The following is a 25,963-nucleotide window of genomic DNA, read 5'->3' as shown; positions in this document are numbered from 1 at the left end:
TAAACTGTCATATTTCACTCCTTTTCAAGCTATCAATCACAGTTTCAGGTCTGAGGAGACAGATAGTCAGTGGCCTGGAAGTAATTTTGGTAAGTGCGTTTCCCAGACTGGAGCCCGGGGTGATGGCAAAGAAGGTTAAGATCAAGCCTGATAACCTTATCTCTACAATCACTCACATGTGCACTGAAATTAGACAGGAGGAATCAATTCTCACAAAAATTGCACTTTTCCTGTCTGTGTTCACAAAGAAGGAGATTTAATTTCTGATTTTTTTGCGAGTACTACCTCGTATGAAACCCATCGATTTTACTCTCTAGTATTCCTAAATCTAGATTAGCAATTCATTACCATCAATTTTCTCAATAGATGCAAACAGATATAAGGGGAAGTATGAGACAAGTGCTGTCAAGTACAAATCAAGCAAAGATCTATTACGTTGGTTATGAGGTTATATTACAAATTGCAAACAATTTCAGTGCTAAATTGAATGTGAGCAGGAAGTTCTGATCTGAAGCAAATGGGGACATTATTATTGAAATAAAGCTATGATGCTGTCATTTTGATATGTGTGCAATTTCCGCATTTATATGTACATTATTATATTGAGTGGTCTAACTTCTTAATAAAATGAGTATCCAGATTTATTGACTTATTTGTACAAGATCGAAACGTATAAGATTATTAAGGGGTTGGACACGTTAGAGGCAGGAAACATGTTCCCAATGTTGGGGGAGTCCAGAACAAGGGGCCACAGTTTAAGAATAAGGGGTAGGCCATTTAGAACTGAGATGAGGAAAAACTTTTTCAGTCAGGGAGTTGTGAATCTGGGAGGGAGGAACTGTAAAATTGTATATTTGTCCCTTCCGAACGGAGACCCGACCTTTGTTTTCTAGGTCGGGTCTCCATTCCTGCTGCGGCCTACCATCGGCCAAACTCCTGGAGCTGGCGGCCTCCAGGGCTCTGGTTCGCAGAGCCCACGGACCAGACTCACCATCAGCGGAGCTGGCCGTTCTCGGAGGCTGCGGGAGCGGCTGCGACTCGCCTTAGGCTCGGGCCGCGTGGATGCCGACATCGGGAGCTCCGGCAGCGGCAGCGTGTTCGCCCGCCCCGGATCGCGGGGCTGGGATCGGCCCGCCGCGGATATTTCACCGTCCGGCGCGGCCTGAAATAGGCCACGGAATTTTCTCTGCTCGGCGGGGGCTTCAATGTCGGGAGCCCCGACCGCCCCGACTTGCAGCGGGGCTTGGGTCAGCCCGTTGCGGACATTTCACCGTCCGGCGCAGCCTGGAACATGGCAACGACAACAGCCTGACCGCAGGAGAAGACGGCAGGGGAAGAGAAAAGACATTCTGGCCTTCCATCACAGTGAGGAGGGGACTGGAGGAGACTCACTGTGATGGATGTTTCTTTTTGGGAGGTTTTGTGTTGGTTGGGGTTGTGTAATTTGCTTATTTTATTGCTCTTATTGTTGGACTGTGGGGTGACGAAATTTCGTCCAAAAAACTTGTTTTTTGGATGACAAATAAAGATATCTTGAATCTCTTGAATCTTGAATCTTGAATCTCAGAAGGTAGTGGAGGCATTCAAGAGAGAGCTAGATAGAGCTCTTAAGGATAGCGGAGTCAGGGGGTATGGGGAGAAGGCAGGAACGGGGTACTGATTGAGAATAATCAGCCATGATCACGTTGAATGGCGGTGCTGGCTCGAAGGGCCGAATGGCCTCCTCCTGCACCTATTGTCTATAAGAGTTCCAATAAAAGCCCAATCAAGCAATTCACAGTTTACTTCTGCACTGTTTTTTTCTTGCCATGAAACTATTATGCAGGATTTTAGGAGTTTTAGTAATGTGCTGTAGTCTCGACTTCTGTGGAGACTTCAGATTTCTTCCCCATCACATACAGTGTTTACTTGGCCCAGGCAGTAATATTTCTTCTTGTAGAGCAGAAGCAGGGAACTTCAGATGCTGGTTTACACATAAAGACACAAAGTGCTGGAGCAACTCAACGGGTCAGGCAGCATCCATGGAGAACATGGAGAGATGATGGTCTTGGGTTAGGGTTACTCAGTCTAGGCTCTCTTCCTAACCCACTTCCTCCAAGATCTAATTCTTTCATTATTCATCCTTGAGAAATGGATCCACCCTCCATGCTCACTTGCTTCTGTTTCATGCCTTTCCACTAGTCCAAATGTTCCTTTGGTCTCTCCTGGTTTGTACAGAAACATTATCTGACTTTACACTGGGATGCAGTGGTGGGAGGATCGAGGAAATGGGACCATTCCAGGAGTGGGGAAACTGGTAGTTCTTGGTGTGGCTTTCAGATAACTAAAACTTCAAGCAAGTCTGTAGATATCCCAGAGGGTGAAACAAAATGAAGGGTTGGGTTACATATCGAAATGAAAGGAAATCATGAATAAGACATGCAGAACATAAAACAAACCCAGTCAGGCCAAGCATGAAGAATTAGACGAGGAAAGGATTGACGCAAAGAAAGATATGAGAGTGATGTTGGAGAACAGTAAGCATAACCGAGATACATTGGAGTGGGAATAAGAAAGACAACAAATCAAATCAAATCAAAGAATGGATATTAAAGAGTGCAGAAAGTGGAGAGATAGAAAAAGCTAGACTGTGAATTAATACAATTAGGAGAAAAGTACATTTCTTTCTTTGTTCTTTGGAATGTCGCAGTACATTATTTTTTCTCCAGATGTGAAGGACAGTGTTAAGAAATTCATGGCGTTTGCTGAATCAAATTCTATTGCATAAAACATAAAATAAGAGAATTTGAGAGAACTAATCTAATTCATCGAAGCCAGTGTGAAGCAACAACACAAATAAATCAGTCACAAAAAAAGATGTTCATCATGCAAATGTTCAATTCAATTTGTTCACTCAAGTCCAGTGAAATAATAATAACACAGATAAAATCATGTGAAGGTAATTTAATGTCTGGGCATGGAACCCGAGTTGAAAATTGAAATTACTCTTAAAACACCAATTGCTTCAGGATGAGAAGGTATCTCTGGTCCACGTTATGAATAGAAATGTACAAAGAAACCATGAAATGTATGAAAGGCAATTTCCTGAGTTTTTAAACACAATGAGTGTCTCACAGGAGCTCAGGCATGTAGCCCTCACAATGTCCCTTCATTAATGGATGCACACTCAACGTTGCAGAGTACTCCAACTGCGGTTCCAACTCTTATGCGTAAATGAGCCTTTTTCTGGTTGGCAGGACGTAATGAGCGATATGCCACAGGAATTGGAGCAGGGGCCTCAACTCCTAACAATTTATATCAATTACTTGGATGACGGCAATGAAGGTATGGTTGAAAAACTTGCCGACGAAACAGCAGCTAGAAAAGTAAGTTGTGAAGAAAACACAAGGGAGATGCAAAGGAGCATGCAGAGTTCAAGTGAGCGGGCAAATGGCTGGTAAATGGAGTAGAGTACGGGAAGATTTGAAATTGACCATTTTAGCAGGAAATATATCGCAATGCATGTCATCTAAATGTTGTGCTAGAAACAGAATATGGGTATCCTCGGTTATGAATTGCAAAAGGTTAATAATAGGCAGTTGCCAAAAGCAATTAAAAAAATGTAATTGTTTATTTATGAGCTTTTCCGTCAGGTACATGGAGCATTAGTGATTCCATGTCTGGAGAACTGTGTGCAGCATTGGTCTCCTTTTTTTAAATGAATGATGCAAATATGCAATTCAGAGAAGGCTCAGCCGACTGACTGGAATAGGTGGGTTGCTTCTGATGAAATGTTGCTCAGTCTCGCATGGGAGTTTAGAAGAATGAGAGGAGCATTGATCAAAACCTAGAAGATCCAGATGGAACTTGATAGAATGGTCTAGAATGGGTTCTTTCCCTTGGGGTGTAGGGAGGAACTGCAGATGCTGGAGTAACTCAGCGGGTCAGGCAGCATCTCTGGAGAGAAGGGCCTGAAACATCACCTATTCCTTTTCTCCAGAGATGCTGTGACCAGCTGAGTTACCCCAGCTTTTTGCATCTATCTTTCTCGAGGGGTCACTGTTGATAATATCACAAAATGCTGGAGTATTTTAAATATAAAATATGGAATATCCAGTATCTCTGGAGAGAAGGAATTGGTTATAAGTGGGGTTGTCCATTGGAGACAGAAATGCAGACAAGAGGCTTTCCTTCAGAAGATCGTGAGCCATTGGACGGTGGCGCAGCGGTAGAGTTGCTGCTTTACAGCGAATGCAGCGCCGGAGACTCAGGTTCAATCCTTATTATGGGTGCCGTCTGTACGGAGTTTGTAAGTTCTCCCCGTGACCTGCGTGGGCTTTCTCCGAGATCTTCGGTTTCCTCCCACACTCCAAAGACGTACAGGTATGTAGGTTAATTGGCTGGACAAAATGTAAAAAATTGTCCCTAGTGTGTGTAGGATAGTGTTAATGTGCGGGGATCGCTGGGCGGCGCGGACCCGGTGGGCCGAAGGGCCTGTTTCCGCGCTGTATCTCTAAATCTAAATCTAAAAAAAAACTCTCTTCCACAAAGGCGAGTTGGAAGCAGAATCCTTTCACATTTTTACAGCAGAAATCTTGACTTGATGTGGGGTGTGGAGTGGTGGTGAGGCTGAATGGTTACAACATGGAGATGACAGGCAGAGGTGTGATTACAAACTGATTAACTCGAAACTTAATAAATAGCCGGGTCGAGGGTTCTTGGCCAATTTCCTTCCCTAATTCAAATTTTTGCATGTCCATATGTTGAAGATAAAATTGACACCAGCAATTCCAGTGGCTGTCAGAACAATTTCAGATTCCTTTGCATTGTTGATCAGATGTGGATTTTACTTTTATTAATAGCTCTTGGGTATTCTCGAGAATATCGATGGTAAATGAAGGATCAATGAATCAGAAAGTAAACTGGTAGAGGAAATGGAAACATCGAAAATAGGTGTAGGAGGAGGCCATTCTGCCCTTCGAGCCAGCACAACCATTCAATATGATCATATCCCTTGATTCCGTGAGCCCTAAGAGCTAAATCTAACTCTCTCTTGAAAACGTCCAGAGAATTGGTCTCCACTGCCTTCTGTGGCAGAGAATTCCACAGATTCACAATGTTCTGGGTGAAAAAGGTTTTCCTCATCTCAGTCTAAAATGGCTTTCCCTTTATTCTTAAACTGTGACCCCTGGTTCTGGACTCCCCCAATATGGAGAACATTTTTTCCTGCATCGAGTCTGTCCAATCGCTTAAGAATTTTATATCTTTCTATAAGATCCCCTCTCATCCTTCTAAATTCCAGTGAATACAAGCCCAGTCGACTCATTAAGAGGTGGATGAATTAAGCAGGAAAAAGTTTACATGGTTCATTAGCAGCTGCACAGATCTGTAAGAATTGAATTACCTGTTTCTGCGCTGCAATACAAGTGTGCAACTGAATTTTGACAAGGTCCAAACGCATTTGATAATTTTACTATCCTATGACCCCATTGCATTTCTGCAGCTGAAAATGTGCATAATAAGAGAAGCAGCTATGCATTTCACTTCAAGATTGCAACTGAACGCAACAATAATATTCTTATGTCACAGACATTTTTACTAACAATAATTAATCTGTCCAAGATTAACTTTTGTTACAGTACAGTGGCACAGCGGGGAGCCTTGCTGCTTCACAGTGCCAGAGATCCAGGGTTTGATCCTGACCTATGGTGCCCTCTGCGTGGAGTTTGCATGTTCTCCCCAGGACCACACGGGTTGCCTCTTGGCTCTCCGGATTCCTTCCACATCCTAAACATGTGGGTTTGTAGGTGAATTGATCTCTGTAAATTGCCCCATGTGTATAAGGAGTGGATGAGAAAGTGGATAGCATAGAACTGGAGATACAAGGTGACCATTGGTCAGCGTGGACACAGAGCGCCAAAGTGTATCTAAACTAAACAATAGCAGAAACTAATATGAACCCGGTATGGAACTGAACATCTCAGAAGAGGAGGATTACTCCAGGTACATCTGGTGAAATTGTTGAACAAGTTCAGAGACTCCAAAACTTAAACTGGTGTCAGGTCACCCAGGCTGATCGGGGACAATTAAACCAGAGAGGTACCCACTTTTCACTGACTGCAGTTTGCTATTACTTTCAGAAGCAGAATAATGGGGCAGTGCTGGATTGCCCGAGTGCCTTGGAAAAGATGCTTTATTATTAAACGCAGGATGCATAATTGATGATGTGATTTGGTACCTTCATTTGTTTTCTTTTGCTCTGAGTTTCAATTAAAAAGACAAAATAATACATTGTACGAATCTTCACTGCTGGGATTATACTTTCGCTTGCGGCACAGGTGCACCCCGCTGTCAGTAGGGACAGCTGGAATCAGTTTCTGTGAACAACCTCTCCTCTTCAATTAAATGGCGTCCCTGCAGTATAAGCCAGGCCAGATGCGCAGTTGGCTTGGGGTATCAAATTTAGTCTACCAACAGCTGCTGGAGTATTGTTGCTTGCTGATAAAGGGGAAGATCATTCCTGATGTACAAAGGAAAAAGAAAACCTTCACTGCCAAACAAGAATTGCGATGAAAAGTTCTGAAAAAAACATCATTCACAAAATAACTCGAAGGCATTTAGAAATACGTGGGTAAATCAAGGATAGCCAAAATTTAATAGTCAAAGTCAAGTTTTGTTAGGGTTTTTTTTGTAGGTATTTAACAATTGGACAGAAGAAATAAATTATGATGGCAGTTTAGAAAACTGCAAGGATTCTATGAAGACAGTCTGCTATGCGGTACAACTCTACATATCCTGGAAGGATACTGAATGTTAGTGTAAAATAACCAGAGTGCAAGGACAAACGGCAAGACCTCAGCATTCCAATACACAATGTTCACAGAAATCTAAATTTAAAAAAATTAAAACAATTAAATGCCAACATCTTTTCTGGTTTGTAGAAAAAGCATGTTCAGAGACACTGCCTACTGTTTTTAACTGAAAACATTAAAAATAGCCAGAGGATAAAAACAAACTAAAATGCATTTATGTGATTCAAGAAGCCCAGATGTTCAAATGAATGAAACCCCGGGTGATGGAAACTTCAATGGTCAACATTCTGTGCTCATCAGATTAAGACATTTGTGAAGCAATACATCAACATCAGAACTGATGTACGAGTGCAAAGCAGAACCAACAGCTTTGACAGATGAAATCAGAAAGGAACTTGCAGCACAAAAAGCAAAGATGGTGAAATAATCGTCAATCTTTCAAGAAGATTCATTATTTTACCAAAGGTAATATACAGGTTGGATGCGTAATGGAATATTTGTATCATCACCTTTTTTAAAGCAGAGGTGATTAGATAGGCATCTGCTGACATGTCTAAACAGCTGTAAACAGTTGTAAACCCAGTCTATAAACTGGATTGGTGGTAGACATGGCCATAAAACTGGAGGTGCCAGGGATCGTGATTTTCAGTAAACACAAAATCATATTATTTACTTTGAAGAAGTTCTCCTCCTCTCTACCATCTTCCTTGAGCTCCATCCACATTGTGCCCTTTCACACCTCACCTTTCCTTATCTCTGTATCTCCCTCTCCCCAGACTCAGTCTGAAGAAGGGTCTCAAACCAAAATGTCACCCATTCCTTCTTTCCAGAGATGCTGCCTGCCCCGCTGAGTTCCTCTGGTATTTTGTGTCTGTCTTCATACTAACATTGCACAGTTAGATCATTACAAATATTTCCACACTCAGTCACTTGATTTGCTAATTTATAAATCATTTCCAAAGGTTATTGGGGCAATCTGATATATTAATTTTTAAATATTAACTATTTCTCTCCATTAATTGTGCCTGATCTGTTAAGTATTTCCAGCATTGTAAAATACAGTCAATTTTTGATTGATTAGCAATAATACTGCAAGGAAGTCTGACTAAAAAGGGCAAATATCACACTACCTCGATCCACAATTAAGTAAAAATAACTACCGAGCAAAATACAAAAACCAATTCAATCTTTTATGTAAAATCTAACCTTAAGAAGTCAAATCAATTAATAGCATGCAATTCCAAGCCTTATTTTTGCACTGCATGCAGTTATTTTGTGCTCCCGACCGGTCTAAACCCAAGACTGCGAGCTCCAAGATGTTAAAGTCCGCAGGCCGCGGTTGGAGCGTCAATCCCAGGCAAGAGATCGCACACTCGGATGGTAAGTCCACTGCCCCAAGGTGGAGCTCAAAGTCAGTCCCAGGCAAGGCCTCCAGCTCCACAATAACTGCATGCAGTGCAATTTTACCAAAACAATGGGAGCATGGGTCTCTGGCTCAGTTTTCACTGCCGAGTCTGACTTTAGGGAGGCACTAATCTTGTAAAAGAACTCACAAAACCAATAGAGTATGAATACTGCATCTTCCTGCAGGGAGCAAAATACTGGAGTCAGTTGTTTCTGGGGTTTTCTCCCGTTGTTGTTCACTGTAACTTCGTCAGAGGATCTGTAAAAACCTAGGAGACTATCTCACAAGTGCCATGTGTTCTTATTGCTCCAGAGTTTACTTGAAGCTTCCCAAAGAAGTGCGTGATTTAGATTAATTGGCCTCTTAATGTGTAGGGAGTAGATGAGAAAGTAGGATAACATGAACAGGCGATCATGTTTTAGATTTGGAGATACAGCGTAGAAACAGGCCCTTCAACCCACCGGGTCCGCGCCGCCCAGCGATCCCACGCACATTAACACTATCCTACACACCCTAGGGGGAATTTTTACATTTGCCCAGCCAATTAACCCCCATCCCTGTACGTCTTTGGAGTGTGGGAGGAAACTGAAGATCTAGGAGAAAACCCACGCAGGTCACGGGGAGAAAATACAAACTCCGTACAGATGGCGCCCGTAGTCAGGATCGAACCTGAGTCTCTGGCGCTGCATTCGCTGTAAGGCAGGAACTCTACCGCTGCGCCACCGTACCTATAGACTTCGGCTGATAGTAGATCATGGAGCGTGTGCCCATGAATATTTTCATTGTTTCCATTGTTTTCATGGTTAGCTGCATCACGTAACTTCCATACTCACTTGGCTAAAAATCCATCAGTTTACTTTTGTGATGCAAGTATCAATTGCCTTAGTTTAGAAGAATGAGGAGGACCACAATGAAACATAGTGAAAGGCTTGGATAGAGTTGATGTGGAGAAGATGTTTCCACTAGTGGAAGAGTCTAGGACTAGAGGTCATATCCTCAGAATTTGACATTCTTTTAGGAAGGAGATAAAGAGGAATTTCTTTAGTCAGAGGGTGGCAAATCTGTGGAATCCTTTGCCACAGAGGGCTGTGGAGGCCATCAGTGGATATTTTTAAGGCAGAGATAGATAGATTCGTGATTAGTACGGGTATCAGGGGTTATGGGGAGAAGGCAGGAGAATGGGGTTAGGAGGAAAAGATAGATCAGCCATGATTGAATGGCAGATTAGCCAAATGGCCTAAACTCTACTTCTATCACTTAGGACCTTTCATATTCTAGTAACTGCTTGTTATTATCCAATCCCAGTGTTGTTGCTCAAACTTGGGTGATGCAAAATTATGGTACTCCTGCAGCAGAGTATTAAAGCAGTAACAATGACAATTTATAGACCTTGCTAATCAGCTGGGTACCCCAACAATTCACTCATTCAAAAGCACTGACAAATATATTTTACGATCATAATGGAGACCTGCTTCAGTTTCCATTAACTTTTGGGGAACTTCAAACCCCAATTTTTACATGTTGAATTAAAATAATCCAATCTTCGGCTGTGACTACTAAAAACTGTTTTCTTCAACTATCAATCACAAAGTAATTTTCTGGGTGATAATTATGTTAGAACCAAACATGCATGACAGATTGACAATTAGTGGGAAACTCTCTTGCTAATTGACTGCATCTTGACTCAGTGGGTCATCAAATGAAATTGCATAATTTCAGAAAATTGAGAAAACAGCATTCAGCAGTAAATTAAAAAAAATCTGGTAAATAAAACACAATTCAGAGCACAATCAGTGAGTTATCGTTTTGGAACATTGACTGATTGATTCTAATTTAATATAGAAGCCAGTTTGGTGCCATTGGTAGTACAAGGCATGATTGGAGGTTCAAATTCGACATCAACATTTGAACTAAAAATTTAAACAGAAACTCTACCCAATGAGGTCCTTCAGGCAAACTATTACATTTAAGTGTTCTGGAACTGAAAGAGCATTGAGTGTTGCTTCTTTTAGATCTTGTTTAGGGCTACCAATGATAGATTCTATTCATCTATCCCTTTCAGCCCGTCGTTTGATTGCTTTTACTACATTAATTGCCAGAAGATCTATTTTATTTAAATAGAAAGACTCTAATCCTCCCACCACACTGCATTGGTATTCTGAAATGATATCATGTTTAAATTTATAAAAAATTAGGAGTGATATTGTTGAACCCTCGATTAAATTTGATAGGACTTGGGGAAGCTTTATTCAATATTTTCACACAATATAAGTTGTTCCCTCTCCAGCCGTTATAATAATTTTTTACCTTTATTTGGTGGAACAGATTTAACGACAAACAGGGAGGGGTCTAAATTGGTTTTTTTGCAGCCCAGATTCTGTGGGGGGGGGGGGGGGGGGGGGTTTGTTTGCTTATTTTAATTTAGGGGGGTAATTTTTTAATTTTTTCTTTCTTTTTATCTTAAAAAAATATATATATATAAGTTCTCTTTTAACCTTTTATCTATAATTACATAGAGACTGGGAGGTCTATACTCTATATGTATTTTGAAACTGGATTTATATTAAGGCTACATTTGTTGTTAATGTAATCCTGATCCCTATGTTTCAATATCACTGTTATGCTTATCATTTTTTTTAAATTTAATAAAAAGATTTGAAAAGAAAGAAAGATCTTGTTTAGTACAGATGAGCTTCCACATTTTCAATATCCCTGCAGTTAGTTTAGTTTAGATATACAGGCCCTCTGGCCCACCGAGTCTGTGCCGACCAACGATCCCCACACACAAACACCATCCTACTACACACACAATGTTTACATTTATACCAAGCCAATTAACCGGCAAACTTGTACTTCTTTGGAGTGTGCGAGTAAATCAAAGATCTCGGAGAAAACCTGCGCAGTCACAGGGAAAACGTACAAACTCCGTACAGACAGCAACCGTAGCCAGGATCGAATCTTGTCTCTGGTGCTATAAGTGCTGTAAGGCAGTAACTCTACCACTGCACCAGCGTGCTGCCCTCCATTCCAACATGATTTTGTAACCCTCATACACCATAAGGTCTATTTAAACAGGTATTAATTCTTTGAATTTGGTACATTGTCAACAAAACAATGTATAATTATCTGAGCAGTGGGGTATTTTTTAAAATTAATATATCAGTTTCCAGACCTCAATTGAATAGCCTCTGGCAGATGATTAGGAAATGAGATTCCTCAGCAGACAACATGACAAATAATTCACATTAAGCAAAATTTATCATTCCCAAAATTACCAAAATTTATCGTTACCAAAATCAACGCAGGGAGATGCATTACAAACAAATAACATCAGAATGATTTACATGTGTTACAATAGAAACAAAATTTACTTCTTTCAAACAAATGAAAAGGTTAATTTTAAGTTGTCATTATGAGCTCTTCTGCCCATGGTTATCGCTCACCATTAGTGAGGACAACCACTAAGGACACTCAGTATAGACCTCCCAGTATAGACCTCCACTTAAAAGGGAGTCGGGACCCCCTGACCAGCAAATAAGAGAATTTGTGGGTTATCAGTAGGTGTGTTCCACGGACAACATTAAAACCCGTCTGTCTGTTACTTTCTGCCAAAGGGACAGAATTAAGATTTGCCTTTTCATTTTTTACCCATGTCTATTTGGTGCAAGACCACAATGTATAGAGCACTGATCTGAGTATGCTTTTTCTCGACTTATACTTAAAACAAAAAGCCATTCTTTGTGCTTGGACGTGGAAAGTGAATGCAGAGAGACTTTTTGTTTCGACAGGAATCCTGTTTTTGCACAATTTCAACAGGTCCCAAAGATTTATTCAATATCAATGGCAATCTAAACTGCTGATTGCACTTTGCGCGCCCGTGATTTGTGGCGATCTGAAATCACTTTCCTCATGTTAAATTTCCCAGTGCATGAACATCAAATGTTTGTTACATCTACCACATGAACCTGAGCAGATATTTCAAGGGAACGTAATAGTATTATTTGGAAGGAGGAAAAATAAGGAAAAATAATTACCTAATGAATGTCAAAGATATGATGTAGTCATTGTTTACAGTGATAGTCCAGTCACACTCCTTGCCGTGTGGATACGGATGTGGGTAGCTTGGTGAAAGAATAAATCCCGAAGAACTAGTCAGGTTTCCCCCACATGGCGCTGAAAAATAAAATCAAAATACGATTTTATTGACAGACACAGAAGAACAATTGATTTATTTAAATTTATTGTGAGACAAACATTTTGCTTCTCATGTATGTTTCTCTGGTATGAACATTGACTTCTCCAACTTTAGATAGTTCCTCTGTCCCTCTCTTCCCCTCCCCCTTCCCAGATCTCCCTCTATCCCCCTGTCTCCACCTATATCCTTCCTTTGTCCCACCCCCCTGACATCAGTCTGAAGAAGGGTCTCGACCCGAAACGTCACCCATTCCTTCTCTCCTGAGATGCTGCCTGACCTGCTGAGTTACTCCAGCATTTTGTGAATAAATACCTTCAATTTGCACCAGCATCTGCAGTTATTTTCTTATACTATTCTTTCTCATGTTGATATTTTTGATGCATTTTTCCTGGAGTAAAATTTGAAAGTGATAGATCAGACATTTAAAAAAAAAATTGAGGTGTGCGTTGTAAGCTGAGCAATATATTATACACCAGGAATAGGCTGATTAAGTCATCAGAATCATTAAGAATGCTTCTGCCGATCCCAAGAAGGAAAATTATGTGTTTTTTAAGTAGTAAACATTGTTTTGAGCTAATGTGGGTAATTTACAAATGATTTTAAAAAATCCATTCTAGTAAATCAACTGGTACAACAATAGATATTTTAGACAATAGACAATAGGTGCAGGAGTAGGCCATTCGGCCCTTCGAGCCAGCACCGCTCCATTTTAGCTCCATTTTTATAGGGTCTATTTGGGCTGAGATTGGAATAATAGGTTTTTTAGCCTCCTTCTGCACCATGTCATTCTGAGATTCTTTGATAGTGTTGAATAAGATAAAAAGTACATTCAGAAGTACATATTTTAGGCTTGAAAGTATATTATTATTCATGCATTGAACCTGCTGCTCAAAGCAAGCCGTATACTGTCAGCCGGTGACAAAACAAACAGATTTAATTGAACCAAGATACAGTAAGGGATAAGCAAAAATCATATAACACTGAGACTACAACCCAAAGGCTCAGTGGAAGTGGAAACACTTGACCATTTCTGGATTGCTTACATTTGTTCAATTTTGTGCTGTGGTGAAACGGCTTAGAAACCAAGAATCCAGTGACAGATCTTAGCTTCTACTCATTTGTACATTCAGATTGGCAACGAATTCGGTATGCTAAAGTACTGCAAAAATAAGTAACAAATCGTGTTTGGAAATATCCAAAATAAACTATCGTTTTTTTAAGTTAGAAAATATGACAATTTCATTTAAATATGCAGACAGCAGTATACATAAGGGACATGCTATGGAAGCACAGCAGGTGGAACAGTCTATGTATAAAGAAGGGTCCCGACCAGTAACGTCACCCATTCCTTCTCTCCAGAGATACTGCCTGTCCCGCTGAGTTACTCCAGCATTTTGTGTCTGTCTTAAGTTTCCTTTCTATCCACAGATAATATTTGACCTGCTGAATTCCTCCAGTACATTGTTTGCTGCATCAATTTCCCACATCTGCAGTCTCCTGCGTCTTCAATGTACATAACTTTGATTAAAACAAGCATTGAAAAAAAAATCTATTGAAGATTCAGTGCCTTGAAGATTTTAGATTTCAACTGTATTTATTTTGATTAATAACCTCTGCCACAGTAGACCAAAGTTAACTAATTAAGACAATTATCTGTGCCACAACGTTGCTACTCAGCATATCATAATCATAATTTATTAGCCTAGTATGTTTTGCAATAAAGATGAAGAATTGTTTCCAAATGTTACAGGCTTAGATAGGGTAAACTGTCAGAACCTTTTTTTTCCCTAGATATGGGAATATCAAATATTCGAGGGCATAGCTTTAAGGTGAGAGGGGCAAAGTGAAAGGAAATGTTTTGTTTTTACACAGAGGGTGGTGGGTGCTTGATTTTTGCAGCCAGGGGTGATTGTGGAGGGCTCTTTAACACAGCCAAGTAAGTTCCAGCCCTTCAGGTCAAAACCAGATTTGATATGCATGGCTTACATCATCAGTAGGCCGCACGTGATTCAAAAAGTTCTGGGCTCGTTAATAAATACATAAAAGGATTTTTTTCCAATCTTTCACCAAAATGGCAATCGAGAGAAGACTGATACAAGTTGTGCAGGGATCACTGTTGGACTTTTCCAATTCACAATACACAATGATAACTAAGATAAAGGAACCAAATTTGACAAAGATAGGTGAGACAACAAGTTAAGGACAGGGTGCAAAGAAGCTGACATAGGTAGGTTATTAAATGAGCAAAACATTGGCAGCTGGAGCAGGAAGTTATACATGAGCAGGAAAGATAGACATACAGAATTAAAAAACAAACTTCCAGAGGTCCTCAGCAGGTCAGGTAGCAAAGGGGAGGTGCAACGAGACCAGGGTGTGATTGTACATCAGTCACTGAAAGTAAGCATGCAGGTACATCTGGCAGTGAAGAAAGCTAATGGCATGTTGGCCTTCATTGTGAGAGGATTTGAGTTCAGGAGCAAGGAGGTCCTACTGCAGTTGTACAGGGGCCTGGTGAGACCACACCTGGAGTATTGTGTGCAGTTTTGTTCTCCTAATTTGAGGAAGGACATTATTGCTATTGAGGGAGTGCAGAGTAGGTTCACCAGGTTAATTCCCAGGATGGCGGGACTGACATATGATGAAAGAATGGATTGACTGGGCTTGTATTCACTGGAATTTAGAAGGATGAGAGGAGATCTCATAGAAACATATAAAATTCTTAAAAGGATTGGACCGGCTAGTTGCAGGAAAAATGTTCCCGATGTTGGGGGAGTCCAGAACCAGGGGTCACAGTTTGAGAATAAGGGGTAGGCCATTTACGACTTAGATGAGGAAAAACGTTTTCACCCAGAGAGTTGTGAATCTGTGGAATTCTCTGGCACAGAAGGCAGTGGAAGCCAATTCACTGAACGTTTTCAAGAAAGAGTTAGATTTAGCTCTTAGGGCTAATGGGATCAAGGGATATGGGGAGAAAGCAGGACCGGGGTACTGATTTTGGATGATCACAGTTTAAGAATAAGGGGTAGGCCATTTAGAACGGAGATGAGGAAGAACTTTTTCAGTCAGAGAGTGGTGAAGGTGTGGAATTCTCTGCCTCAGAAGGCAGTGGAGGCCAGTTCGTTGGATGCTTTCAAGAGAGAGCTGGATAGAGCTCTTAAGGATAGCGGAGTGAGGGGGTATGGGGAGAAGGCAGGAACGGGGTACTGATTGAGAGTGATCAGCCATGATCGCATTGAATGGCGGTGCTGGCTCGAAGGGCTGAATGGCCTACTCCTGCACCTATTGTCTATTGTCTATTGAATGGCAGTGCTGGCTCGAAGGGCCAAATGGCCTACCCCTGCACCTATTTTTCTCTGTTTCTATCTGTGGAGGCAGATGAAAGGTCAACTTTTTTTAGGTTGAGGCTGTGTACAGAAGACAGAGAGGGGTGTAACTCTGACTGGAAGTCTGTGACCAATGGTGTTCTAAGGGGGTGGGGGGTCAGTGCTGGGTCCTTCGATGTTTGTGATATAATAAACCTAATAACAAACCTAAACATAATAAATGATTTGGATGAAATTGTATGTGGTGTGATTAACAAGAACATACCACAAAAAAATGGTAGATTTGCAGATATTGGGGAGAATAGTCATGGGACACAGCAGTATATGGATTAGTTGGAACTTTGGCTGGAGATATGGCAGATGGCATTTACTTCACACATGTGAGAGGTTTTGCATCGTGAGGTTAAATGCAACTGAAAAACATAAGTAAATGGCAGAAGATAGACACAAAAAGCTGGAGTAACTCAGCGGGACAGGCAGCATCTCTGGAGAGAAGGAATGGGTGACGTTTCGGGTCGACACCCTTCTTCAGACTGGTTAGGGATAAGGGAAACGAAAGATATCGACAGCGATGTGGAGAGATAAAGAACAATGAATGAAAGATGTGCAAAAAAGGTACGATGATAAAGGAAACAGGCAATAGACAATAGGTGTAGGAGGAGGCCATTCGGCCCTTCGAGCCAGCACCGCCATTCAATGTGATCATGGCTGATCATTCCCAATCAGTACCCCGTTCCTGCCTTCTCCCCATACCCCCTGACTCCGCTATCCTTAAGAGCTCTATCTAGCTCTCTCTCGAGGCCATTGTAAGCTGTTTGTAGGGTGAAAATGGCAGGTTCATTCGAGACAAGTGACTGTTGTCTGGCTGCCGTGTGCACAGCGCCCTCACCGGAACAAACGTACAAACAAACAAATGCAGACTTATCCCCTAGGCAGAGGATTCTAAACTAGAGTGCACCCCCCTTCCCCACACCAGGTCCCCCTTTGTTCACCTACTGTCCCTCACGCGGTGGTCCCCCCCACGCCAGGTCCCCTTGTCTCCCCCTCCCCCCTCACGCTCATTGACCACGAGGCCCCACCGTGTCTTCCTCTGCCATCGGGGCACCCATCGCCACCAAGGCTCCCGCTGCCGCGGCTCCTTCGGCCCAGACAGGCCTCGCCGCCCGGCTTCACTGCAGTCCCCTGGGGGGCATGTGGGGCGAGTCAGGCCTACAGGGGCACGTTCTGGTCTTCGGTCGTCGTTCTGCTCGGTGGCGGCAAAGTTGTTCGGCGGGTGAATCGGGCCAGTCTCCCCGGGACATTCCCGCCTCGCGCGCGCTTGTTGGATATTAAATAAAAAGTAAAGATGTGGTACTTGAAACGTAAAAAGTAATTACGGTCAATGTGGCTGACTCTGGATTACATAGCTCTCCTTGAGAGAGACAAGAGTTTAAGTACAAGCTTCAGTAACCCAAGAACAGGGCAGCTTGCCATTAAGTACCAATTTAAATAGCATTAAAAATGTTTCATTAATAAACTTGTTTTCAAGATAAAGTTTCAGCTCACAAAAGCTTTTTTGTGTAACTGATGGATGGTGAAGTGGGTCACATATTATGCACAGTCTTTGCAGTTTCCACATATTGTTGAACAGACAGGACCTGGAGAAGAATAAGGCCCAATATACTGAGGTTGGGTGTGGTAACAAAATGAGTGAGAAAATGTAAAGTTAATTAGAAATTAGAAATCAGAGGTTGCTGCCTTACAGCACCAGAGAGCCGGGTTTGATCCTGACAATGGGTGCTGTCTGTATAGAATTTGTATGTTCTTCCTGTGACTGTGTGGGTTTTCTCAAGGTGCTTCAGGTTCCTCCCACATTCAAAAGACGCGTCGGTTTGTAGGTTAATTGGCTTCTGTAAAATTGTAACCATGTGTGTAGGTTAGAACTAGTGCGCGGGTGATCGCTGACCACTGTGGATTTTGTGGAACAAAGAATCCGTTTCCAGCATCTCTACACTAAATTAAACAAAATAAAATTAATAGTTGTTATGGCAGCGGCCAGTAAAGAGATCAGTTATATGGAGGGATGCAGAAGCTGAAGCTGGTCTCTGTGGAGTTGGTAAGTTCACAAAATTCACAAAATTATGAAGGACTTTTGATTAGTAAAATGGGAACAATTATTTCCTCTGCCTCTATTTTTGTGGAAGAGATAGTAACCAGGTTACACAGATATAAAACCATTGGCAAAATAATCAAAGGAAGATGAGGAGAGATTTCTTCTGAAAGGATCATTAAATCTGGAACATGTTTCCTAAAATGTTGGTCGATTCAGAATTGATTCAGCCAATCATCCCTGTCCCGCCTGCAATTGGTCCAAAACGCCGCAGCGAGACTCGTGACGGGTACCCGTAAAAGGGACCACATCACCCCGATTCTGGCCTCTCTCCATTGGCTCCCAGTACAGTACAGAATCGATTTCAAGCTCCTCCTATTCACATACAAACCCCTAAATGGGCTTGCCCCCCCCCCCATACCAAAAATCTTCTAACCCACCACTCTATCTCCAGGTCCCTCAGGTCGGCCGACTTGGGGCTACTGACTATCCCGCGGTCTAGGCTTAAGCTCAGGGGTGACCGCGCTTTTGCGGTTGCAGCTCCTAGACTGTGGAACAGCATCCCTCTCCCCATCAGAACTGCCCCCTCCATCGACTCCTTTAAGTCCAGGCTCAAAACCTATTTCTACTCCCTAGCATTTGAGGCTCTCTGAGGGGGCGCTGTGAACTGTTTATGTATGTGCTGTTATGTTTGTGTGCCATTGTATGTTCGTTTCTTAGTACCTGAACTGATGTACAGCACTTTGGTCAACGTGGGTTGTTTTTAAATGTGCTATACAAATAAAATTGACTTGACTTGATTGGTGTTTAAGAAATACACAGACATATCGAGAGAAACCCCTACCTTCCAGGATATTGGATTTTTAGAGCATAGATTAAATTGGACTATTCTATCAAAGGCTAACACAGATGTGATTGTCCTCGGGTGCTATATTATTATTTAATTTTGCAGTGAATAGGGTGATATGTTGTTACTGTTTCAATAGACAATAGACAATAGACAATAGATAATAGACAATAGACAATAGACAATAGACAATAGACAATAGGTGCAGGAGGAGGCCATTCAGCCCTTCGAGCCAGCACCGCCATTCAATGCGATCATGGCTGATCACTATCAATCAGTACCCCGTTCCTGCCTTCTCCCCATACCCCCTCACTCCGCTATCCTTAAGAGCTCTATCCAGCTCTCTCTTGAAAGCATCCAACGAACTGGCCTCCACTGCCTTCTGAGGCAGAGAATTCCACACCTTCACCACCCTCTGACTGAAAAAGTTCTTCCTCATCTCCGTTCTAAATGGCCTACCCCTTATTCTCAAACTGTGGCCCCTTGTTCTGGACTCCCCCTTAATTAGTTAAGAATCATTATTAACTTCAAGAATGTTTTTTTTATAGCAGATGTCCATAAATAAACCAGTTTCATTTACAACACGGGGAACTGAGCTTGAGGTACTTACTAATAATGATAGTGTGAAGGTGCTGAACTAATAACAGTGGAGATCAATCATTCATGTCGACTGCCTCAATGCTCATGTTATTTTAAATGCGTTTGGCAATTTATTTATTTCAATCTTCACGATTCATATCGGAAAATTTTAAAATGTAACATGGTTAATTGTGCAAAAGACAAATAAAATTCTATCATCTTTCTTTACACGTGAATGAATGGAGAGGTTCAGCTGTATATAATGTGCTGCGGTGAACAGAAGCTGCCCAGAATGGCTGGAAGACGAAGATTTTCCCTGTAGAAGAGGGATGCAGGGGATACATTGCTACAGCGACGACCAGTCTATTGTAGAACATGGGGGTGAGGGGTCGGTCCCTCCAACAAGCAATCAAGTCCTTGTCAAATTCAGCAGAAAAAAGCAGCAATTGGCATTGGAGTAAGAGGAAGGGCAACAACCGGGCTGCAAGATGAAGACAGAGGGTATGGAACTGAGGGGGGCATACCTGGGTCAACAGGTACAACGTTGATCCCTCTGGAGTCATAGAAACATAGAAAATAGGTGCAGGAGTAGGCCATTCGGCCCTTCGAGCCTGCACCACCATTCAATATGATCATGGCTGTTCATCCAACTCAGTAACCTGTACCTGCCTTCTCTCCATACCCCCCGATCTCTTTAGCCACAAGGGCCACATCTAACTCCCTCTTAAATATAGCCAATGAACTGGCCTCAACTACCTTCTGTGGCAGAGAATTCCACAGATTCACCACTCTGTGTGAAAAAAAACTTTCTCATCTCAGTCCTAAAAGACTTCCCTTATCCTTAAACTGTGACCCATTGTTCTGGACTTCCCCAACATCGGGAACAATCTTCCTGCATCTAGCCTGTCCAACCCCTTAAGAATTTTGTAAGTTTCTATAAGATCCCCCCTCAATCTTCTACATTCCAGCGAGTACAAGCCGAGTCTATCCAATCTTTCTTCATATAATAATAATAATGCATTACATTTATATAGCGCTTTTCATATACTCAAAGACGCTTTACAGGGATTTAGAGAACATAGGGAAATGCATAAATAGATAAATAAGTAAATAAGTAAACGAACAGAGAAAGGAGACAGAAGGTGAGGTGGCCTTCAGTGGTTGAAGGCAGTACTGAACAGGTGAGACTTCAGTGATGTTTTGAATGTGGTGAGTGTGGAGGAGTCTCTAACGGTTTGGGGTAGTGAGTTCCATAGGGTGGGAGCAGCGATGGAGAAAGCCCTGCCCCCCAGGATCTGAGTTTGGTCCGGATGTGGGGGGATAGGAGATTGGCAGCAGCAGAGCGGAGGGTGCAGGTGGGAGTATGCCTGTGGAGGAGGTCGGTCAGGTAGGATGGGGCCAGGTTATGGAGGGCTTTGTAGGTTATCAGGAGGATTTTGTACTGGATTCTCTGGGGGATGGGGAGCCAGTGGAGTTTATAAAGGACGGGGGTGATATGGTCACGGGTCGGGGTGTGGGTGAGTAGACGGGCAGCGGAGTTTTGAATGTATTGAAGTTTACTGATGATTTTTGAGGGTGCGCCATAGAGGAGGCTGTTGCAGTAGTCCAGACGGGAGGTGATGAAGGCGTGGATGAGGGTTTCTGCAGCTGTGGAGGAGAGGGATGGACAGAGACGGGCAATGTTTTTGAGGTGGAAGAAGGCTGTGTTTGTGATGTGTTTGATGTGTTTGTGGAAAGAGAGTCAAGTCAAGTCAAGTCAATTTTATTTGTATAGCACATTTAAAAACAACCCACGTTGACCAAAGTGCTGTACATTTGATTAGGTTCCAATAGAAAAAAAAATGAAAACATACAGTAGTACGCAAACAGTTCACAGCGCCTCCTCAATGAGCCTCAAACGCTAGGGAGTAGAAATATGTTTTGAGCCTGGACTTAAAGGAGTCAATGGAGGTGGCAGTTCTGATCGGGAGAGGGATGCTGTTCCACAGTCTAGGAGCTGCAACCGCAAAAGCGCGGTCACCCCTGAGTTTAAGCCTAGACCGCAGGATAGTGAATAGCCCCAAGTCGGCCGATCTGAGGGACCTGGAGTTAGAGAGGGGGGTTAGAAGATTTTTGATGTAGGGGGGGGAGTGTCCATTTAGGGCTTTATACGTGAATAGGAGGAGCTTGAAGTTGATTCTGTACCGTACAGGGAGCCAGTGGAGAGAGGCCAGAATCGGGGTGATGTGGTCCCTTTTACGGGTACCCGTCAGGAGTCTCGCTGCGGCGTTTTGGACCAGTTGCAGGCGGGACAGGGAAGATTGGCTGATCCCAGTGTATAGGGAGTTGCAGTGTAGAGGGTTTGATCAAAGATGATTCCAAGATTCCGGATGTGAGGGGAGGTGGATACTGGGAGACCATCAATGTTGAGGAAAAATATGAAAGTCCTGCCATCCCAGGAATCAATCTGGTGAACTTCTCTGTACTCCCTCTATGGCAAGAATGTCTTTCCTCAGATTAGGAGACCAAAACTGTACGCAATAGTAATGTTAATTGTGGGCTTATCAATGAAACGTCAACGAAAGAGGGTACACACCTGATGACCCCAATGATGTACCTACCCTGCCTTTCACCACTCCAATCCCACTGCCAACTTCAAGAGTGCCGACTTACCACAGGGATTGAAACATCGAGTCCTATTAGATTTACCTTCAATCTTCACGATTCAGATTGGAAATTTTAAAAACGGGTTAATTGTGCAAAAGACAAATAAATGGCATGGTGGCGCAGTGGTAGAGTTGCTGCCTTACAGCGAATGCAGCACCGGAGACCCGGGTTCGATCCCGACTACGGGTGCTGTCTGTATGGAGTTTGTACGTTCTCCCCGTGCCCTGTGCGGGTTTTCACCAAGATCTTCGGTTTCCTCCCACACTCCAAAGGCGTATAGGTTTGTAGGTTAATTGGCTTAGTAAATGTAAAAATTGTCCCTAGTGGGTATAGAATAGTGTTAGTGTGCGGGGATCGCTGGTCGGCGCGGACCTGGTGGGCTGAAAGGGCCTGTTTCTGCGCTGTATCTCTAAACTAAAAAAATCCTATCATATTCCTTTACATATGAATGAACAGAGAGGTTAAGCTGTGTAATGTGCTGAGGAGAAGTTAAAGTGAAATTGCCAAAATCAATAGCAGTCACATCGCACCTTTAAGGAAGACAATGCTGAGGAAAAAAACTTCAGGCACTTTACTGAGGAGGAATCAGATAAAAAGGAACACTGGAAAAATGTCCCTCTGATCTCTGCCTATTAAACTTAGAGGCGTGGGGAATTATGCTGATCCTTTAGTTATTTTCAAGGAAATGCTGAGGAAATTACAGGCAAAAATTAGTTTAAAGGCATTACTATGTGTGGCATTGTGAAATATGTTAAATTAAACAAGTGCAATTTTTGCAACTTCTTAAAGTACTTTAGGCATCTTCATTACGGCATATTGGGCAGAAAAAACAGAACTGAAAAAAATCATACAATAGAAATACATGCACAGAAATCGCAAAGCAAAAGAATCAACTCAAATTTGGTGTCTAACTGTCATGTTGATAACTTTCTTAATCTTAACCAATGTTGTCACCAAATTATTTTACACCCCTTTCACTCAACTATCAACTGAATTTATTCTTAAACATTAACTTTGTACTTATTCCGCCAGTAACTCTTACAATGGTTCCATGATCTTGCATGCAGGAGTATTCCTTCTCATTATTAATATCATTGATACATTTTTTGGCAGCTCTCTTTGTTTTTATCTATCACATTACTTCCAAATTTTAAAACACCAAATTATATCTGAATCTTCCCAATTTGTCAAGTCCTCTTCTCATTTTTACCCATTATCATCCAATTAAAAACGATGCACTGGTTTCAAAATCACTCATTTAATGTAGAGGAAATATGTGTTCATTTAATACATGCATTTCATACATCTAATCCCAAGGCCTCACTAATTCCATGGCTTTATTGAAGCTGTGAATTTTCCACCATTTCGCAATTGAGCAAATTACTTAAGCCCAGCACTGACCACCACCCCCCCCCCCCCCCCCCCCCAAGTCCTGTGCCCTTTGGATAAACCTGATCGAAATCAGGAGATTTATCAACCTTCATAAGTCTTCGGATGCCCAGTACCTCATTAGACTGTAATACAGACCATCCTCAAGGCATCTCCATTAATGTTCCCAAGTTCCATAGTCTTCATGTCTTTCTCAAACTCACAACTCTCTGGGTGAAAACGTTTCTTCTCGCCATTGAAAACTGAGGCGAGAAGAAACGTTTTCACCCAGAGAGTTGCGAATTTGTGGAATTCTCTGCCACAGAAGGCAGTGGAGGCCAATTCACTGGATTAATTTAAAAGAAAGTTAGGTAGAGCTCTAGGGGCTAGTGGACACAAGGGATATGGGGAGAAGGCAGGCACGGGTTACTGATTGTAGATGATCTGCCATGATCACAATGAATGGCGGTGCTGGCTCAAAGGGCCAAATGGCCTCCTCCTGCACCTATTTTCAATGTTTCTGTTTTATGTCTTTCTCCATGGTAAAAACAGAGCCGAAATATTCTTGGAGGACCATGCCCAACTTCTGTGGCATGTTATCCATGTTAATTGGATTCTCGAACTTGATCGGCAATTCTAACTTGCCATTCAAAAATGTCCTACAATGCAAACTACACAATTACTTAATCTATACGTCTATAAATCTTTGCAAGTACCTATCACCAACTTTCCACGCGAAGGTACTTAAATTGCATTGGGAATCTAAATAATTAACATTTACAACAACTGGTTGGTTTATAACCAATGAAGCAGAGATTCACACACTGTTTGCTTAGTGTAATACGTAGAAAATGTTGACTTAAACAACTTAGATATGATCATGAAACAATATGATCATGGCCCATCATCCAGAATCATTACCCCGTTCCTGTTTTCTCCCCATTTCCCTTGATTCCATTTGCCCAAATAGCTATATCTAACTCTCTCTTGAATACATCCAGTGAATTGGCCTCCATTGCCTTCTGTGGTAGAGAATCCCACAGATTCACAACTCTCTGGGTGAAAAAGTTTTTCCTCACCTCAGTCCTAAATGGACAACCCCTTATTCTTAAACTGTGACGCCTGGTTCTGGACTCCCCCGACATCGGGAACATTTTTCCTCCATCTAGACTGTCCAATCGCTTAAGAATTGTGTATGTTTCTATAAGATCCCCTCTCATCCTTCAAATGGACTTGATTTACTCCATTTCCCATATATTGAAAATGCTGCTGTGAACAGAAATAACTGATAATTTCCACAAATGAATGGAAACAGCTTTCACACAGCAATTATTCTTCAACATCTACACTAATGGCCAACCAAGAAGTGATGGACCTAGGCACTTTGCATATGCTGATGACCTGGCTGTTGCCGCCCAAGATACTGACTTTGCAGTAGTAGAGGAAAGGATGCCGGATGCTCACTATCAACTAACACCATATTATGAGGGGAACACCTCCATGTAAACCCATCTAAGACACAAGTGTGTGCCTTCCACTTGAGAAACCGAGAAGCCAGGAGACAACTTCAGGTGGACTGGTCTGGAACAACATTGGAGCACTGTGAGCATCCGATTTGCCTTGGTGTAACCCTTGACTGATGTCTTATCTTCAAGACCCATTTTGAGAAGACAAAGGCGAAAGTGAGCATACGCAACAATGTTGTTAGTAAACTCACCAACACAAGATGGGCTGCCAGCCCACAGACCCTACTGCCTTCGCCCTCTGCTATTCTAGTATGCATGCCCAGTATGGGATAAATCCACCCATGCCAAGAAGCTGGACCCAGCCCTCAATGCTTCCCGCAGACTTGTCACAGGTTGTCTCAAGCCAACAAGCACTGAAAGCCTCTACCTCCAGGCAGGCATAGCCCTGCCAGACATCAGAAGAGCAGGAGCCAGCATGAAGGAGCACCAGCGGCAGACAACAGATGAACCACATCCTCAGAAGGCAGTGGAGGCCAATTCTCTGAATGCATTCAAGAGAGAGCTAGATAGAGCCCTTAAGGATAACGGAGTCAGGGGGTATGGGGAGAAGGCAGGAACGGGGTACTGATTGAGAATGATCAGCCATGATCACATTGAATGGCGGTGCTGGCTCGAAGGGCCGAATGGCCTCCTCCTGCATCTATTGTCTATTGTTTTCTATATAACTCAACGTGACAGGCAGCACCTCTGGAGTGAAGGAATGGGTGACATTTCGGGTCGAGACCCTTCTTCAGACTGGTGAGGGACAAGGGAAACAAGAGATGTAGACGGTGATGCAGAGAGATAAAGAACAATGAATGAAAGATATGGAAAAAGTAACATTGATAAAGGAAGCAGGCTATCGTCAGCTGTTTGTAGGGTGAAAACGAGAAGCTGGTGCAACTTGGGTGGGGGAGGGATAGAGAGAGAGGGAATGCTGGGGCTACCTGAAGTTAGAGAAATCAATATTCATACCACTGGGCTGTAAGCTGCCCAAGCAAAATATGAGATGTTGTTCCTCCAATTTGCATTTAGCCTCACTCTGACAATGGAGGAGACCTAGGACAGAAAGGTCTGTGTAGGAATGGAAGGAGAATGAAAGTGTCTGGCAATGTGTAGATGATTCTCCTGCACCTATTGTCTATAATGTTCGGCCAGACACCATTTCCGAGCCGCCTAAAGTCGAGGAAAAGTTTTCTTAACTGTGCGACTCCT

At 42.4% G+C, this 25,963-nt stretch overlaps 1 protein-coding gene across 2 annotated transcripts in view; it reads right to left on the bottom strand.

Moving 5' to 3' along the window:
• Window positions 1–25,963, bottom strand: part of csmd3b (CUB and Sushi multiple domains 3b) — a 1,698,079-nt gene that overhangs the window by 299,860 nt on the left and 1,372,256 nt on the right. For both annotated transcript variants that reach the window (XM_078397138.1, XM_078397139.1), the window contains exon 28: window positions 12,231–12,369. In XM_078397138.1, the coding sequence (XP_078253264.1) occupies window positions 12,231–12,369 (139 nt within the window). The remainder of the gene's footprint in view (window positions 1–12,230; window positions 12,370–25,963) is intronic.

The sequence above is a fragment of the Rhinoraja longicauda genome, chromosome 4 (assembly GCF_053455715.1).
Source record: "Rhinoraja longicauda isolate Sanriku21f chromosome 4, sRhiLon1.1, whole genome shotgun sequence".
NCBI classification, from domain to species: Eukaryota; Metazoa; Chordata; class Chondrichthyes; order Rajiformes; family Arhynchobatidae; genus Rhinoraja; species Rhinoraja longicauda.
The sequence above is the reverse complement of the archived record's forward strand: the minus strand, read 5'-3'. Positions and strand labels throughout refer to the sequence as shown.